General features: G+C 42.0%; 1 protein-coding gene across 1 annotated transcript in view; it reads left to right on the forward strand.

Annotated features, from left to right (window-relative positions):
* The first annotated feature begins 1427 nt into the window (after nucleotides 1-1427).
* The window catches only part of LOC114928753 (protein trachealess), a 93851-nt gene continuing 80761 nt past the window's right edge, over nucleotides 1428-14517 (forward strand). The window contains 1 exon segment of the mRNA XM_029300087.2: nucleotides 1428-2155. Within this exon segment, the coding sequence (XP_029155920.2) occupies nucleotides 1860-2155 (296 nt within the window). The 5' untranslated portion in view covers nucleotides 1428-1859.

Raw genomic sequence — 14517 nt, forward strand, 5'->3', positions numbered from 1 at the left:
GTCACCTTGGCAAGGGTTGAGAGGCTGGGCGAGCTGTAAATTACCAAGAGGGCATTTTGATTAAATTTTTTATGGTAGTAGACCGGTTACAACTCGAGGGGGCTGACGGAACTCCGGCTGATTTAATGTATACGTTACAGGCGTCGCTTTTATTTACCATTCGCGCGGCGAATCCCTGATTAGAAGTAATAATTTCGAAAGGAGAAGTAACACAATTGCGCGATAATTTGTCGACGGTCGAAAATTAAAAAAAAAAAAAAAACGGCGACAGACAGTGAAAATTAAATTTATTATTAAATTCTTCGCTCGATGTATTCAAATTCTTGCTTAATCGCAATTGTATATTACGGGGACAGTGCATTACGATTTACATGATTATTGCCGTATTTGTAGTAATTACACTTTATATTGTTCCTTCTTTGCCAGCGAGATTCGCGACGAGAGTGTACAAAATGAAATAATCAGTTGTGCGTAAAGACGAGGACGCGAGTCTGCGAGGTCGATCGTGCGAAAACGAATAGTAAAGTTCGCATTCGAAACCCTCATCCCCCTTCCCACCCCCCTACACCGTCGTTTATGAAACGTCCACTAAGGGACGCGTTTAGTCGGCTGCGAGGGAGCGAAGTGACTCAACAAGTGTTACGCCAAAACGTGCGTCTCCAGCACGGATCCGTCTGTCTATCTTGGTCAACGTTTTTCTCTTACACAGGTAACATACGAGAGAATATGAATTTTCGAATAGAAATTTTACCCGCAAGCTCCTTGTCCTCAACTCCCTCTCTTCCATCAAACAACTCTCCCAACATTCGATCCAAACAAACAATAACGGATGCACCTTGTTAACGCATCCCCTAATTAATAAGTTCACCTATCGCCACTTAGCCACCCCCTATGAATATATAAATCGGGTTGAATTAATATTCAAGTTTCTCAAAGTCGCTAGTGGTAGTAAACGAATGAAATAATCTTTTCGTTCGACTGGAAATGTTTCTCGAATCAAGTACACAACGTTTCGACCATTACTTTTCGGTCCTTCCCAAGTTAAGTCTATAAATCGGAGTCTCGGGTTAAATTAGGATCAAGATACTAAAGAGACATGGGAATATACACATGTCGGTGATGCGTTTCGAGAATTCGACGGACCCTCCTGGAGAGGGATGGATGCGGAAAGAAAACAACAAGCTCCGAAAGAGAGGAGATCAACGACAACGCGCTCGGGCTTGCGCGCACGTGGTCGGGTCGCGAGAGGGTGAAGCTGCGGCGTCCGTCGCTCCGGCAAGGGTGACGAGAGGGAAGGAAAGAGGGTTTCGCGGAAGAGGAGAGGGAATGGGGGCGGGAGGTGTCACGTGGGCGCGAGTAGGCCGAGGCTCCGCCTCCAAGTAGTCAAGTAACTCGGAATACGGCGCGTCATTCATGGCCGAGCTAAAGGCTGCGCCACTGTTCGGCTCCGTCCGGCTGCAGCGGCTCGCCAGAGGATACACTACTACGGCGCGTCTCCCCCGCAGCGTCGCGTTCTCAGAGTCACCAGCGTCTGCCGCGTCGCGCATGCAGCGTTCACGGGAGTATCGCCGCGTAACGCGAGATTAAAGGGCACCGGTGGTCGATGGTGCGCCGGTCGAGAAGAAGAGGTCCGCGAATCGACAGGCCCTCCCGTTCGTCGACGGGAAAAGGCCTGTCCCGGGCGCGGGTGAGTGTATATATACAAGTGGGTAGTAGAATTGACATTTGAGTGATTCGAATTAGCAGCGTCGAACAAGAAGAGAGAGAGAGAGAGAGAGGGAGAGTGGGGAGAAGAAAAGAGTGCGCGTTCGACCGAGACGACGGAGATACCATCGACATTCGTGGTGGAAGGGTGGCGGATGCACCGCGGGGGCGGAAGTGCCGGAGGCGCAGCCGGGGGTGGTATCGTCGGTGGTGCCGGCGGAAGTCACCGTGCCCTCGAGTTGGAGCATCCGTCGGCGATGCCGGGCGCACCTGGTTTCCATTGGGGGGCCATGCTCGCCGGTCACCACGCGGCCGCCGCCGCGGGGATGATGCAGCCCCCGATGTCGGCCGGGGGCGAGTACGTCCCCGCCGCGGCGCATCACGGGCCCGCACATCCCGCGATGCCCATGGACCTGCACGTCCATCAGGGCTTCCCCTATTTCCCTACCAGGTTAGTATATATATACCAAGCGCGCCTTTCGTCGAGAAAAACACTACGAGATGACGTACCCCTTTTGTCTTTTTTACGTTTGTCATTTCCGATTGCTTTAATTATATAGAATATATATTGTGTATATTACATATTACGTTATATGTATATTATACGTTATATTATATATGTATTATATGTATAAAAATATATATATATTATACATGTATTATATGTATAATATATTATATATATTATATATGTATTATATTATATATATATATATTATATATATTATATATATGATATATATATATATATATATATGTTTATTACTGAATATAAATTACTATATATGATGGTGTATAATTTTGCGCGATAATCATCAAGTTAATTTTGCGAGCCCACTTTCATTATATTCGCGACTCTGATCTGAACTTTAATAAAGCTCTGATGAAAGAGCGATTTGATTTTTTCAAATATATAAGACTCGGTATTTGCACTTTGATGCAGTCGAGAGTAGCCTTCAAAGAGACTGAAAAGAACGACAAAAACTTTATTACAGCGAAGCCTGACGCCGTTGCATCTACCGTCCAGTCTTGATGCACCGGCAAATGAAGAGGTCGCTTGTCTTAGCCTCGGATATTTGCCTAGTAAATATTTCTTCGCTGGGGAAGTACTCCCATGTTTACCCACTTTAAGCAAATACTTGGAAAAGTACTAGATATTTTTTAATCTACATATGTAGAGTAGTCTGTTAATATCCCTCAGTTGAGACGTCTATAAGTCCACACACACACACACACACACACACACACATACGTATTTTATTGCGATTATAATGAAAATAATCTGACGCGAAAAGACGCGGTCATCTGTTGATGGGAACGTGAATTACGAAAAAATTGCTTCATTTAAAAATTGATGTGTTCACACGCTATTCGGTATAAAGTCCAATCTAACGCGACGAGATTAATGATATCGAAGCCCCTCATTTCAAAACGCGGTAATGTCATTCCTTCTTAATACGGATACACATACGCTTTCCATCGTCCACCGCAATTATTAACACTCTCCATGCCCGTATGCCGCGATATATAATCACTCGGAGGAAAGCAACGCGCGTAAGAACAGTATCTTGTAATTACACTCTTCGTGCGCTTAATACCCTGGCAAATTGTATTAAGATTTTTTCACTCCGTAACACATGTAATTACTAATCTATCCGGGGAAAATGCAAGCCCGCGAAACTCGTGTATACCTGTCCAGCTGAATTTCATTCTTCGATCGCACTTATTTCTTGTGTATATTTTATTTCACTAAAAATATCTTTTTTCCCTCTAAATTGCACGCATGTAACATCAAACGCGCACGTACACATATTATATTTCTACGCGAAAAATCGAATATACTATTATAAAACAATTTCTACAGATATTGATCTTAAATGACGATAATTGATTAGCTTTAATCCGTACACGTGTTAACATATGCAGCTTATTAATCTTACGTGTAAAAATAAACACGCCGATACGCGCGTGTACAGTTATTCTTCATCGCTAAACGGAGATTCGTGTCTAGCTAGAAAGAACAGAATGAGTAGAAATATCGTGTCGATCAATCGTTGCCGATAAAGCTTACCGAAGTAAGCAAATTACGTGCTAATAAGCACCGGAAAGAACACTCGTGACATATCACGAGGGGAGCGAGAACACGCTAGACGCAGGACACACTCCGGGCAAAAAACTTATTATAATGCCTGCCTCGTACGAGTTATTAGCATTCCGCTATCAATTATCCTGTCTGTCGTGCTTTCGATGTCGAAGCAACTAGTAGGAACGTCTGTCGCTCTGTATTTATAAAACGTATAATCACACCGATAACGAAGAAAGTCTGCAAAGGGTGTTCCCGATTTGTATACAATACTCCAATTCAATTATGCGATTTCTTATAGATCGGAAAGAACGAAATTCAAATGTCTTTATATATATATATATATGTTTTGCAGTCTTGCTAATTTTTTCTTTACACCTCGATGTATGTTGATTTTTTTAAATAACTAAATATAAATATTTTATATATGTATATGTATGTATACAATATTTATATAATATATACTATAATTATATATAATAATTAAATATATATATATATAGATATCTAATTTGATGAATATAATGTCGATGTGACTTTTAAGAGAACGAAAAAGGTAATTAATGTTTGTTTTCCAATTTTTAAAAATATAATTTAATTTCTGACATGTGTACACGTAAAAGAAATCTTTCCCTGTTTTCGCGATTTTGGATCTTAATTTCTGGACACCTGGTACGTAACGCGGTGACACACAACGTGAATGACATTGACATATTGTCGTCTCCCATGCGACGCCGCTTGAGAAACGAAGTGTGTTTTGATCGTCGTGATTTTTAACTCTACCATTTGATTCCATCCTCGAATAGCGAAATCAATAGGTGACGTTTTAGCACGATTCATTGACCGATTATGTCACGAGTGATTCACATCGCACCACGCGACCTGTGTCACGTGTTATCACGATGACGCGCTATGAAATTGATCTCGGTAAATTGTACTTTTTTTTTAGACGAATATTTATTTTAAAAAATAGACGCATACAAATTTATTAAAACGCGAATAAACATTTTTCGTTTTTGTGTAACGAACATTCCGGTTTCGATGGACTCTCGAAGGATTTGTCTATGGAAATCGTCTTCTTATTTTGCGTTTGTCAGCTCCGGGAATTCCGGTAAAACCACAGAGATGATAATTTAACATAAACTCGTATAGCATTTGACGCCGATTGGCGTCGATATGAATAAGAAGTAGCGTTTGCTTGTTGAGCGTTAGCGGCCGTTCCGAATCATTTGTTACAAAAGAGTATGGTATTTGCATTGATTCTTTAGAAACTCTGTACTTGTTTCAAATCTTTTCTCGAAAAAAAAAAAAAGAAACGAGTGTCTCTCGGTCAATGCTACTCATTAATTCGGAATTGAATAAATGCGCATCCGTTATTTGTCTGCTCTGGAGCTCTAATACATTTGGGATATATTTGTAATGTAATGACATTGACATTATTTTTATAGTGTAGAAGAAAATTATTTTACGGTACAAATTAATAAAGTGTACGTATGTGTCTTATGGCTTTGTCGAAAAAGATTGTCCGAGAAGACTGTCATCTGCTTAAAATTAACGGTGTAATAATAAAGAATTCATTATCGCAGAAGGTGCCAGCCTGTGCATGTTACACGTTTCGTATCGATGATAATATTTAACATCGTAATCTCTCGATGCATATAATTCTGACACGAATTATTCATTCGTAGACATAACACTTGGATTAAATCGTATACACGCAACATATCAGTGACACTTTTAACATTGAAAGACTCCCCTAGAATACATTGATATTCGCATACACTGTTCCTCCATGACGTAACTTTATATCAAATCTCGCTCAGTATGTATTTATATATAGCTATGGAGCTACGTGATGACAAAGTTATCTTGTTAAGATAACTTATAAAATCTTAATACCCTTATCACGTTCTACTTTATTATTAATCGCAAATATCGAGAGACATATTTTGAAATATATACATGAAAATTTTTTAAATTATTTCTAATATACGCAGAGAGAATTTTCTCTTAGAATTTACCCCGAAAATGGTGATAATCGTGAGAGAATACAGTATTGGAAGGAATTTAGAAAAGTATTTTATAAGAATTTTACAAAAGAAAATAAAAATAATAATATCTATTACAATAAAATATAAAATATGTTTGATTAATTTTAGTAAAAAATTTACTACGTATGTACACATATTAATATTTTGTATTGTGATAAATATTAATCAGAGAAATTCTTAAAATTCTTCCATATTGTCCCACGATTACCTTGATTTTCAGGATAAATTTGAAGAAAAAGTTCTCTCGGTGTACAGAAAAATATTTTGGGGGTACTGAAGGAGGCTTTTCCGCGCTTTATATATTCTCGCGCGGAAACTCGATCTAATTATCGCCGCGTCACGCGCACATGCGTGTGTCCGAAGACACGGAGAGAGACACGGTCGCACAGACATTGAGAGCGTTATTGAATGATGGGTCAGCCAACTACTAATGGGGCCGGACGCGCGCGAACACAAGGGATTATAAGAAGCGCGCGCGAGTATGGCTTGCGGCGAGTCAAGGTTGTTGCCGGAGTTACTCGCACATTACATATCCGCCACCGATGTGTCCTTTTTTTTTTTTTCCTCTTTTCCTCTCGTCGCAGGAATTTTATCTCGCGCGTCTACCGCGTCATCTCAGACGTTTCGAATTAGCGATTAGAAGCAAAGTTTTGACAGTTCCTCGATACTTTATGTCTTTCAGTTTAAAAGCTCTCTCCCAGTACGGAAGTTTAAATATCTCGAACCTCTCTTTTTCTCTTTTCTTGGACGGGACAACGTTGCCCCTAACCCTGATTGGATCCGAGGCCAGAGGCATGCATAGTTTAGCGCGAGGTCTTTGCCCTTGCGGAACCCTTACGCATGCGAGACTCTAGAGCACTTAATTCGAGTACGATATCGTAGCTCTCGCGAGTTCTATGTACCAAGAATCAAATCTGCGCCGAGAGATCATTCTCGTCTTGGATAGAAAAGAAAGCAAGAGTGACAGTCAGTATACGGTTGTTTTTGGGGACTCGCTGTTGGACCCTTCGATAAATAACTCGGTATTTGCGCGTTTTACTTCGTCCCAGCTCGACGAATTTCATAGACGATCTCGCGAGGCCGAGATCAACTAAATCGCACCCCCGAACTCGTGTCGAAAACTCGTTTTTTCTCTCCTCCAACCACCCACCGGATCGTCTCGATGGTTTCACCGGTTTCTCCCTCGCACTTTAATATCCTCTCCTCCCTTTTTTACTCTCTCTCTCTCTCGTGTCCCTCTCTCCTTATTCCTTACTTTATCCCTGTCCCTTCGCGTCCTCCCTTGCTTCTTCGGCTGGTACCACCGTGGCAGCCCGGTAGTTGGAAGCGCTGACTTTTTTCTCGGCTATCGGCCAGTGGATCGCGCTGCGATCCGCTGGACTGCAATCAGAATTGATTATAGCCTGCCGAAACTCCGGCGCGGCGCGTTCATATTATACAACTCGCCCGAGGCCCTCGTCCCTCGCTCTCTTCTCTTCTTCTCTTCTTTCTCTCTCTCTCTCTTTGGTCCGTCTCGTGCGCGACGTCACCCGACGCGCTCGCTCGCTACGCTCGTGCGAGCGTAAAACGAGCACCACGAGGCTCCAGCGCAAACATGTACGTAGGTATACACGGTACATGGAGGTAGAATTTTTCAAATATATTTCGAAAAAAATTAATCGTGAGACTCTTAGCGAGTCCATTTCGCCGGAATTGTAGAAGATCGGAGAAAAACGCGGCGGAAGAAACGCTAGAAACGATCATATCTCTTTCTCTCTCTCTTTTCATGGAGAGAGATTTTTATATAATACGCTCGCGGTAATGATTGGGTCGCGCGTCGATCGTACGCAACCCGTTTGTGCGACGTAAAAAGCACACGAGGACAAGCTTTGTTCTTTTAATCCTTTTCAGCCTTCTTAGCTAGCGAATTCCACCGGCGTTAGACGTTTCTTTGCCTCCTTTTTTTCCTCTCCGATGCCCCATCAGCTTACATTATCTTGCCAATTCTGGAACGATTATTATTAGTTATAAGCACGTTTATAAACTTAATACCACGTGTTCTCCGATGAGATGGTACTATATGCGTTAAATATTTCGCGGGAACGAGTAAAACACATACTCGGGGAAAGTATTATAATTTTCCCTCCCTCCGTTATAATATATTCACATTCTATCTTATCGGATATATATTTTTTCGCAAAGTAAAATTCGCGCAACGATTTGCAATCGGAGAAGGTATCTCTCGGAAATCTCTTTTCGACGATATTCAAGCGATATTCTATAGCATCGGAAACGTTAATTAATAGGTCGTACATCAGTGAATCGCGAAGGTGTGTATGTGGCGCAGAAGTGATTTAATATCCACTTTAATTAGTTTGAAAAACGCCCATTGAAAAAAGCGACTGGGTGAGGAGGGGGAGAGAAGGAGGGGAAGGAGCCCGACATCTTGCATGCTACTTTGATACGTTTTATTTCAATGCATTCGGGTGCATCAAGGCCGACACGCGGTACGGAATTTAGCATGGCGATATATAAAGTATTCCCGAGCGCGCGCGCGCGAACTTCTTTATGAGAACTTCATTTAACATGCGACTCGAAAGCAATTACACGCGCTTATTTTCGAAAAAAATCATTCCCTATTCTTCCCATCCGATCTCTTTCTCGTTCGCGCATTTTCATTCAACGATCCATCGTGTTCGTCCGCGACACGACGATTTGTTCCAACTTTTTCCTTCGCCGTTCATCGTTAAAACAATGTGTGTGTGTATAGGAAAGAGAGAGAGAGAGAGAGAGAGAGAGGTTGGATTGCTCGATTTTCTTGCACAACGATCGAGAGATTTTATCCGTTCAGTCAAACTGTACAGCTATCGATTGACGCGCATTCCATTATATTCGACGATATTACCTGAAGCGTAAAACGGCGCTTTTTCAGATTCTCTTCTATCGCGTCTCGTGTTTCCCAGGCGTCGACTCGCGATCTTTTTGCGTCCGCATTACGTGAAACTTATTACACTTCTCTTACGCAACTAATGCCGAGATAGATATCTAACGCGATTCTTATACGTCTGAAATGGCATATCGTATATATCACATTACGCGTGTCATTTTTAGAAAGCGCGATGACGATTTAGTTTAGCTATAATATTCGCACATACATATGGGCGTCCGCAGGATTTTTTCCAGGAATGGACACAATTGAATTGTTTTATTTTTTATTTTCTGCATGTTCTTTCTTAATTCTTTTAAATTTTATTTTTATATTAAATATGCAAATAAATTCCTAGTATTTGTTCAAAAGGAGAGTAAATATGCTTAATTTTTTTTACTGGTTCCAATGCCTCCCTCTGCACACATGTCTCTTACTCGTTGCTCTGATAAAAAAATAATCTCGAAGAAGCCGCGTTACTCCCTTATCGATAATAAAACGTTGCGAAAATATTTCGCAGAGTTGAAAAAAAAACCTGAATAATAATAATAATAATAATTACTTGGACGTTCGAAAATAGGCGACGTTCTTCCATTATCGGGCTTTAACTTGAATTTTTTCGAATCGTTAAACAGCACTTTCCTATATAATGGTCTAACGTCCAGGCACCACTACGCCACGCTGCAATAAGTCGTTTTCGCGCGGGAATTGGCCTGGCCTCCAATCAAGTTTAATAATGTAGATGCGGATCAGCGGATAAGAACAGGCTACTGATACCGCCGCCGCCGCCGTCGGTTCTGCTCGTCGGACGATGAGCCACAAACGGTATATACGTTCAGCTTACGCTCGATCTTATGCAATTTGCAACATCACGAACCTCGCGGCTTTAACGCGCGGCTTACCGTACGTTTTACGGTACGTACGGTCATTAAATCACGGAAATATACCAGAATACGACCACTCTTCTATCCGGAATGCACCTCATTAGAAACAATCCTTTTTCCAACAACGACAAAATTGTACAACTCTACCCTCTCGCGAAAATATGAAATTATACATATGTAATAATACATAGTGATAAATAATAATAAATAAAAAAATAATATATATATATGTATATATATATCTGGAAATGAAAGACAAGTCGGAGCGATCAAATTCGAAGGCTGAATTTTCTTGGGCGACGTAACGCGATAAATCGTCGCGAGAAAAGTTTCGGCGACGTCTCATTGTTACAGCCTGTTGGAAGTTAATAGGCGACGAAGAAACGACGCGACTAGAAGACCCGAAAGCGCGGGTGTTGACGCTACGTTGGGGGAACGGAGTAAAAAAAATGTTTCTACGACCCCTCGGCAGTTCGAGCTCCCCAAAGTCTTCGAAGCGTAACTTAGCATACTTTATTTGATTTTTTGTATTGGATAATAGTCTCAGGTAATAGGGTGCGCGGCGCGCAGAATCGGAGGAGAAAGAAAAAAGAGAGAGAGAGAGAGAGAGAGAGAGAGAGAGAGAGAGAGACTGGCAGGGAACAAATTTTCACGCCCCCATTACTTGCATTAACGAATTTACATTTTTTAAATGGAAGGGTCGAACTCTCAGGGTGATAACTTGCGGGTCATTTGTTCTGCGAAGAAATGAAACCACCGCTCCGATATTGCTCTTTAATTCGTAGATGTTCGCGATTAGAGCTCTTCATGCATTATACATCCTCTATATCTTTCGTTAAAAATTATTGTTGAGCATTGACAGTTATCGATCAATTATTTGGTGATATTTTCGCGCGTAACAGAAGGGAGGAGAGAAAAAGATAGGACTGGCTGATTTATCAGTTATCTAATAGCATCTTTACCTAAGCGAGTTACGCGAAATTGTAGTCCCGCTACCTGGATAACGCGTTAAAATCCACTATGCGACTAATGTCGGGTCTACGGTCAGCCGCGGGCAGTATGAAAATATCAATGGTTACGCTAGACCACTTCCCGCGATTAACTGGTATTCGAACACCAGTAGCCTCCTTCTTGAGAGACCGATGTCGATACGAGCCTATGGTTTAATCCGGGTCACGTAGACCCGAGGGGACGGACTAGGATTAGAGCACATAGATCAGGAGTCGTTATCTTTCGACGCTATTTGCGCGTGATCAATACAATTTTCGTCTTTCATCGTTCAAACTATGTCATAAATGAGAAAAAAATATCTTCTTAGCGTTCTTTATAATTAATTTTTTTTGTATTACACGTGCAAGGCAAAGTGGCACTTTGTGTGCGTGTTTTCTGTAGCGGAAAGCGGCCGATTTCCCACGCCGCCATCTAACGGCGACGCGGTGAGTGAATAAGCCGCATTCAAAGCCATTGCCTACGGCTGAGCCGCGTTCAAAGTCATTGTCCACGGCTGAAGCCGTGGGCAATGACTTTGAACGCGGTTATTCCCGCACCGTGCCGTCGCAAGATGGACACCTTCCCGCACAGAAAACGCGCACAAAGCCACTTTGCCTGCACTTGTAATACAAAATATCGTGTCCGCACTCGTGACCAATTGTCAATTTTCCGCACTTGATACACAATATACTATTATGTCCAAATTTGTCTCATCTCTATACGAGATTGTTCATCGGATAGACAAGGGTATGAATAAAGTAATATAGGTGAAGCGGAGTATTCGGTAGCGCGTAATCTTTAAAACATATGTTTCTAGTAATCGCTGATGCGGTTATATCATCATCGGGGCGGGATAGGGACCACGAGAAGAATTGGGGGAACGTGCGCGGGGCGCGAATCTATACATATTTAATGAGACCGCGCAGTTGTAAAAAGTAGCTAGCGAATCAAGCCCCCAACGGGGCGACTCGCGGCTCGACGCCAAGTGAAGAGGAGAGGAGTTCAGATGCTGGATACTTTTATTCAAATCTCATCCGTCGCGAGAAGATGCTCCGCGCGGGTATATCAAAAGAAAAATACTCTCAGCGCCTTTCCCGCATGCATAACCATAATCCCCCGCATAATGTATATTTCAAAATCTTCCGACACACCTCGAACATCTCGAGCTCATTACTATTAGATCGATACACGACCCCTTCGACCTCTGCCACGAAGGGTGGGTGCACGCGAGTGAGATACACTCGCGTTTTGCATATCTACGATATCCTAGTCCGCGGCAATGTCCGATATACATGTATATGTACTTTTATCTCGGAGTAAATTGTAGTCTAATACATTTTTGGCCGAATAAATTATTTAGATCCTCGATATTCATCTCCGTCCAACATATGATATTCGGAAAGGTCCGTATATACGAAAACTCGTATTATATTTAAATGTACGTGAACGATGAATAATGATGGGATAAGGAATATATATCGGATTAATAATTGCCCGCGTTATGTCACCCAACGTATTCGAAATTAATGATATCGTTAGGAGGGAGAAAAAAGAAAAAAAATACATACATATATGTACGCTCGTATACGTCGCCTATATGTCAGTTGCGCACTGGCAAACTCTGAGTCGGCACCGGTTAGAATCGAGTTGAATCGAGTTGATAAGGTTAACTGAGAGATACGGAGGCGTAGGGAGGTCAAGTGACCACGTGGGCGGCAACTACACGTCGACGGGACATACCATCTATTACCGCCGGTATATACGTACGCGTACGTAATTGTACGGGTGCAAACGTAAAGCCGATTTAATTGTGATGTAAAAACGCACCTTCGACATACATATTTTACAAGAGCTGTCCCAGACTTACTGTACCGCACACGTTAATGGGAGATTCTTGAGGCGATTTGGAGATGATTTTTCCTCAGCGAGAATATTCAATCATTTTCAAGTTATAAGCGATTGAAAATAAGGGGTTTTTCGCAAACTAAGCCATGTGGAGATAAAATATTAACAAAATCACATTCTTTTATTAATTTTATGTAGAGTTTACTCTAATAGAATTTTATAATTTAAGGCTTAGTTACAAAGATACATGATTTCAAAAATTGGAAACATTAAAAAATAATGACCTTTCTCGATATTTTTGCTAAGGAAAAATTGTCTTCAAATAATCTTAGGAGTCTCCCATAAAACACGTATGGTACACTAAGGCAGAGACACCCTGTATAATGCATGCTTTATTAAATAGACTGATGAAGGAAGAGAGAGAGAGAGAGAGAGAGAGAGAGAGAGAGAGAGAGAGAGAAGATTAAAGGGGTACATGTCTAATAGATAATTTTAACAATTTTATTAAATTATATTTTAGATTATATATTACGATGTTTTTCTATTTTTATTTTCTTTCTCTCTCTCTCTTGATTTCGTCGCTCGAATTGTCAAAATACCGAGGCCAACACGGATGGTGGGTCCGATGAATAATACAGACGCAGCGCAATTAGCTTTGCCGTTTTCGATTTAATCGGCGAATCAGCGATCCTTCGGAGAACGGAGACTCGTTCTTGTATAAAGAAAGGCTCCCCCATACAAAGTGCCACCACTGCGTAACGGGACGAGTAGCTGCGATAGTAGCCCACAGCGGTTAGTCGCTGCTCTTTGGGATCGATTCTCGCGATAATAAAGAAACGGAAAGGACGATAAGTCGCTGGATACAGAGTCGCGATTAGCCACTACGCGATTCTTCAGCGCGGCAATTAAAAGTACATGCACGCGTGTGTCTAATAGGCGTATAACGAGATAATAACGTCGGGAATACTTTGGACGAGAATGCGTGTTTCAATTTACTCTCCCGTTCGGAGCATTTCGCGGAGCAAGAAAAAACGCGAGTTGTGGAAGCCGGTGTTTTCGCGAAATGGTCATCGATGTTGTGCGCGGCAATCGATAAAAAGGGGGGGATATGAATGATGATAAGTTTTGCGCATAATTTCCACGATATAGGCACTCTGAGATCACATTTGAGATTCGATAAAAATTACATGATATAATGTGGGACGAGAGATTCGTAGCCCGGAGCTAATCGCCGATGAACCGCCGCGCCGATTCGTATCGTGGCGTTTTTATCGGGGCCCGGGCAACGAAAGACGATTACTTCGGGATCGGTGTCTTTAAGACGCGTTTGCCGACGATGCACATCCCTCCCACCCCTTGCGCACTCCCCCTTCGTCCTCTTCCGCTGACAGCGATACTCGAGCCATAAGTTTTGCCGTAAAAATCCTTAAACGAGATAAGAAGCTTGTTAATCGATGCACCGTGAAGGAATAAGCAGCGGGGAACTTCGGATGAACGTAAAAGCTCACGGTAATGACGACGTATAATTTCCCGATTATGCAGTAAGAATGCTGTCTTTTCTATGTAGGTGGAGAATACCTACTGCGATTAATCGCGTCAAGGCAGACCTCGCGGTTTCTTGGACGTTTCGCACTAATATCTCTTCTTTTTTTTTCGTGCTTATAAAAAAAAAATTCATATTTTGGAAAATAAATTTGTCGGCCTAGAATTTTTCCTCTTAAAAAAATGCGAGTATATTTCTCGAGACAAAATGTCTCCAGAAATCGATCTATTTCGAGCGAAAATGTGCGGGGGGCAGAAGGGGGCAGAGGGGGGCAGCGGTAAATGCAAGAATTTTTTCTCTTAAAAAAATGCGAGTATATTTCTCGAGACAAAATGTTTAGAGAAATCGATCTATTTCGGACGAAAGTGTGCGGGGGGCAGAGGGGGGCAGCGGTAAATGCAAGAATTTTTTCTCTTAAAAAAATGCGAGTATATTTCTCGAGATAAAATGTCTCGAGAAATCGATCTATTTCGAGTAAAAGTGCGCGGGGGGCAGAAGGGGGCAGGGGGGGG

Source organism: Nylanderia fulva, unplaced genomic scaffold (genome assembly GCF_048542155.1).
Source record: "Nylanderia fulva isolate GAGA-0341 unplaced genomic scaffold, ASM4854215v1 Scaffold3, whole genome shotgun sequence".
Taxonomy (NCBI): Eukaryota; Metazoa; Arthropoda; class Insecta; order Hymenoptera; family Formicidae; genus Nylanderia; species Nylanderia fulva.